We start from the raw sequence: 4,855 nt of genomic DNA, 5'->3' as shown, positions 1-4,855 counted from the left end.
CCTGGCCTCTGTGTCGTCCGTGTGGTTGGCGCAGGGCTCCCAAACCCCAGCGCCCACCAGCCAAGGCCAGCTGGGGAAGGAGCTTGGTGGGTTCAGCTGTGGCCCAGGTGGAGGTCCCGCCCACGTCTGGGCATTGGACAGGCAGCTCCTTGGTAATCAGAACTCCTGCCACTCTCAGTGAGGGCAGGGGCGTGACGCGGTGGGAAAGGGACTGAGCACCCAGTGTGGGGAGGATGGGCCAGGACTTTGCCCAGGGGCCTGTGGTGACAGGTCCAGGCCTCTCCCAGCTCTCGCCTCGGCCCCTGCCCTGGCCTCGCCCACACGCACATCGGGAACCGGGAGCACAGCTTTCAGTGCCAGTCCTGCTGTGCCCCAGGCGCTGGGTGCTGGCCTTTCCCCTCACCCCCTCGTTCCAAACCGGTCTGTCCAGCTGTCCACCCCAAGGAGTGAAGCCTCCCGCCCCACCTCAGACACCCCAAGAAAGCCAGAGTCCAAACGCCTGTGTAACTGTGGGGAGGATTTACTCGCAGGGGAAGGACGGAGGTCACAGAAGTGGTTCACGGCGGTGCGGGGCACCGCAGGGGGCATTCCCACGGCTTAGGCGTCCCCAACAACGTCGGGGTGCTTCTGCCGCAGGTGCTTGTCCAGGGTGGCCCGCAGGCCGAAGGGCACGCAGCAGTGGGGACACTTGAAGCGGGGCCCGCCAGGCCCCAGGCCATGCATGCGGCGGTGTCGGTTGAGTTTGCTGCTCTGGGCGCAGGCGTAGGAGCAAAGCTCGCAGGCGTAGGGGCGCTCACCCGTGTGCGAGCGCCGGTGCACTGTCAGGTTGCTGCTGTTGGTGAAATGCTTCCCGCAGAACTCGCAGCTGCCCCCGGGACCGGGCCCCCGGCTCTTGCCCGCTGGCTTCAGCGTCTTCTTGGGTGACGTCTTCTGGTTCTTCTCGGGGTCAGTTCTCTGCTCCTTGGTGTCAGCTCCCCAGCCGTCCACGCCGGGGCCCGCCTGGGCCCCACCGCCAGGAGCCCCAGGTTCCTGGACCCCCGCCGTGGCGGCTGCTCCGGCCCCCTCTCCGCCGCTGCACGGGAGGATGCTGGCCGGGGCAGCGGCGTGGGCGGCCGGCTCCGGAGGGGCGGCGGAGGCCTGCTCCTGACTGGCATCGGCCACGCAGGGGCTCTGGGGCCGTAGCTGCTGCCGATGGGTCTTCTTGTGGCGGTTGAGCTTGCTGCTCTGGGCGCAGGCATAGGGACACTGGTCACAGGCGTAGGGCCGCTCGCCAGTGTGTGAGCGCATGTGCACCTTCAGATTGCTGAAGGAGCTGAGGGTCTTCTTGCACACGGGGCAGGTGGGGCTCCGCCGGGCGGGACCCAGCCGGGGGCCCTTGGCCTCGGCTTCTGGCCCCGCCACTGCCGACACGGCGGCAGCCACCTCGGCCAGGCCCAGCAGCGGGGCCTCTGGGGCCTCGGGTTCCGTCTGGTAGATGGACAGTCCGTGGTCCCACTGGGCGTGGCGCAGCAGTTTCCAGGCTCCCGTGAACTGTCGGCCGCAGCGGAGGCAGCTCAAGGCCTTCAGGTCCTCGCGTTCTGCAGAGAAGAGAAGGGCCAGGGGTTAGTGTGTCAGGCAAGTCGGCAGTTGCTGTTCACAGCTGCCGGCTGGACACCAGCTGGGGGAGGGGCTCTATTCCAGGAGCTGAGAGGCAGCGGTAAAAGGCAAGACTCCCTGCGCTCAGGAAGCTGTGTTCAGAGAGGTGGGCGGACAGACAAGGAGCGAGGAGGGTAAGTACTGGGGGAGTTTCTTTGTGTTTGAAAAATCTTCAAGAAAAACTTAAAAGTTAGAGCAGAGTGATGGATGGGGGGGGGTGTTATTTTATTACTGGGGTTAGGAAGGCCTTGCTGAGCAGGTGACCCAATTCAGTGTGCTAGGCACCTGCCACCTGCCACGCTCAGCTCCCTCTCACAGCTTTCCTTCAAGACAGGAAATAAGACCTCCATTTTCCAGACGGGAAAACTGAGGCAAAGAGACCTTTTCCCAAGGTCACTAGCTAGGAATGGGTGGAGCTGGGGTTTCAATCCAGAAACCCAGGGAGTGGGAGATAGAGGTTTTCAAGAAAAACAATTGGTTTAATAATCAAAACAGCTCTTGATAACTGAGTGGGTTTTCTGTGCCAGGCCCCAGGCTCCTGGGTCCCATGCATGATCCCCTTTTCCTGCCTTACAGAAGAGGGGGCCAAGGTCTAAATGGGGAGAAGGCTTAGCAGCCACCTAGAGAGGTAGGGGTGTGGACGGTGAGCTAGGTTCCCCTCCCTCTGCATGGAACCCAAATTGAGAGTCCTCCAAATCAAGATACTCTAGGTACTGTCAGTAAGGTACTGCCAGATCTATTTGCCTTTATGTCTTGGATGGGGGTGGCTTTCCTGATGCAACACCAGGGTCAAGAGCATAGGTGGGGTTGGAGACGGCCAGCCTGGCCTGACTTCCAGCTGGCTCTCCTGCTCCCTAGCTGTGTGACCTTGGGCAAGAAATACCCCTCTCTGAGCCTCAGTTTCCTCATTTGCTAGAATATGGGGATCCTAGGGGTCTTCTCCTTTTAGACTTGCTGTGAGCTCAGAACCAGCTGAGAGTTGTGGTCCATCAAGCCCTCAGTAAACATTAGCTGAGGTGTCCACAATTCTGCCAAGTCCAAGCACCTAAGAGTGTATTGTTCTAATGATCCCATCACAAGCCCCTCCTTTGCCGACCAGGCTCTAACTCTACAGCTGAGCCAATCATAATTCCTCCTCCCCCGCCTCCCACCACAGGACCCTCTCCCTGGCCCAGCCCTGAATATAATTCCATTTCTCACAAATCCCAGGAGCACATGGCCCAGAGACTGGAAATTTAGAGCTGTGGATGAGCCCCATAATCAATGCTGACCAAAAGCTCAGCTCGCCAAGAGTCTAGTACCAAGTTAAGAGTTTTAATTTCTACCCAAGGGGAGGAACCCAGGTATCCAGACACCCAGAACCTGGCTCAAAACAGGGCCTTCCCAGCATGCAAGGCTGGGAGATTCCATCAGGGAGGGAAACCAGAAGTCCCTTCCCTGGCTCTGAGCAAATGCCCAGCACCTCAATCAGAAGTGATAAAGAGGTGGAGGGGGTGACAACACCCCCCGGTCCAGCTGGCCTCAGCTCCCCTCCCCCAGGCCGCTGCCCTCCCCAGAGGTGCCCCCTGCTGCCACACTGGTCCAGCCACCTGGCCAGTTATTTCTGGCCAAGGGGAAGGAGAAGTGAAACCAGATTGGGGGGGTGTGTATGGCAAATCCCCAGACCAGTCTTCTGGGGCTGGCCACACCCTGTGGGTGGCCCTGCTTCCCTGCCCAGCCCCCATCCTCACCCACCCCCCTCACCACCACTAGTCTCAGCCCTAGGACAGGGCAGGCTCTGGCCACGCCTAGGCTGCACCCGGTGGGGAGCCAGAAAGGGGAAGTAGTGCTCACTGCCCCGCCTGTCCAGGTCAGCCCCTTCTCCCACAGGAAGCTGGGCCCTTGAACTTGAGACCAGGGAGTGCATTCCGGCTTTACTCACCTGAGCCCTGGCAGGGGCTGGGGCCTCTGAAGAGCTGACAGCCCAGCTTCTTGTGGTCCATGAAAACAGTGATGGCCTCCAACGGGAAGGTCTGCAGGCAGCGGCCGCAGGTCAACAGATCTGGGTGTTTGTCGGTCCACGGCTGGCGGTCTGCAGGGAGGAAGCGGGTGGTGAGCGTGGGGTGGGGCCAGGATGGGGCCTGGGGGTTCCGAGGGAGAGGGGAAACCCGAAGGTCAAAAGGGGGGCTGGAGGGCAGGACCTGGCGAGGAAAATAAGGCAGGGGTGTTAGTGCGGGTGGGGAGCGGCGCCCGGAGAAGGAGGTCCCACGAGAGGGGGTGGGGAGGGAGGCGGGCCCGGGGCAGGGGCAGGGGGCGCTCACCGTGAAGGTTCTGGGTCAGCGGCGTCCACGGCGCCCACTGGTTGCGCAGGCCCAGGGCGTGGAAGAGGCCGCCAGCGGGCACGGGGCCGGGGGAGTGGCGGGGTTCGCCCTCGAACCGCCCCGGCGCGGGCATTTCCTTCGCATTGAAGGGCCCTAGCCGCCGGGCCTGTAGGGGCCGCGGGTCCGGCTCGAGCTTCACATCGATGAAGAGGTCCGGCATCTCCATCTCGTCGTCTGAGTTGGCGGCGGGAGCGGGCTCTCTTCGGCGAGGCATGCAGCCGGCCTTGCGGCGGGACATGGGTCACGGGCAGGCGGACTGGCGGGCGGAGGACTCGCGAGCCGTGCGCGCTCACACCGAGGCGCCCAGGTGAGTGACTGCGGCGACCCGCGGCGAACTCTTACACGTGCAGGCCCGGCCCGTGGCTCCGCCCACCGAGGCGGGGCCTGACGCGAGAGGACTGCCCCACCCTCAGCCAAACTTAATCTGGACCGTGCCCCCGGCGTTTCTCTAAGTGATCCAATCTTAACCATAACGAGTTCACACAAACACGCATAGAAACAGCTATTCCTGATCCCGTTTTCGGGCTGGTGGAAACTGAGGCACAAGGTGCCCACACACACCCCCCAAGAGAGAAAATGGTAGGGGCCACGTTTCTACCTAGGCGCCTGATAGTAATCTGGTCTGTTCCATTAAACGCATTACAATAAAAGTTCCTTGGGCAAACATTGATGGAGCGCCTACTATGCACCAGGTTCTGGACCAAGTACTGGGGATGCAGCAGGGTACAAAACACAATAACCCTGGCCTCATGCAGTTTATTCGTTCAGGGAGACAGGACTCTCAACAAGATAACTATGTAAAATACAGAGTGCCTTCCGTGACACCTGTCATGGAGGAAACAAAAAAAAAATCCAGGAAG

The 4,855-nt window shown here is 61.4% G+C and overlaps 1 protein-coding gene across 1 annotated transcript; it reads right to left on the bottom strand.

Annotated features, from left to right (window-relative positions):
- Positions 1-590: 590 nt before the first annotated feature.
- On the bottom strand, positions 591-4,290 carry ZNF296 (zinc finger protein 296). The gene is made up of 3 exons (XM_060085175.1): positions 3,936-4,290; positions 3,557-3,706; positions 591-1,577 (listed from the first exon to the last, which is right to left on the bottom strand). The coding sequence occupies exons 1-3, from the start codon at positions 4,231-4,233 to the stop codon at positions 598-600; spliced, it is 1,428 nt and encodes a 475-aa protein (XP_059941158.1). The 5' UTR covers positions 4,234-4,290; the 3' UTR covers positions 591-597.
- Between the last annotated feature and the right edge of the window lie 565 nt (positions 4,291-4,855).

This window comes from Mesoplodon densirostris, chromosome 19 (genome assembly GCF_025265405.1).
Source record: "Mesoplodon densirostris isolate mMesDen1 chromosome 19, mMesDen1 primary haplotype, whole genome shotgun sequence".
In the NCBI taxonomy this organism is placed as follows: Eukaryota; Metazoa; Chordata; class Mammalia; order Artiodactyla; family Ziphiidae; genus Mesoplodon; species Mesoplodon densirostris.
The sequence above is the reverse complement of the archived record's forward strand: the minus strand, read 5'-3'. Positions and strand labels throughout refer to the sequence as shown.

Coding starts and splice junctions, on each gene's coding strand:
- ZNF296 (XM_060085175.1), bottom strand. CDS start 4,233: ATGTCCCGCCGCAAGGCCGGCTGCATGCCTCGCCGAAGAGAGCCCGCT. Junction 3,707..3,935: donor GCTGACCCAGAACCTTCACG/GTGAGCGCCCCC, acceptor TCCTCCCTGCAG/ACCGCCAGCCGTGGACCGAC. Junction 1,578..3,556: donor CAGCCCCTGCCAGGGCTCAG/GTGAGTAAAGCC, acceptor TCTTCTCTGCAG/AACGCGAGGACCTGAAGGCC.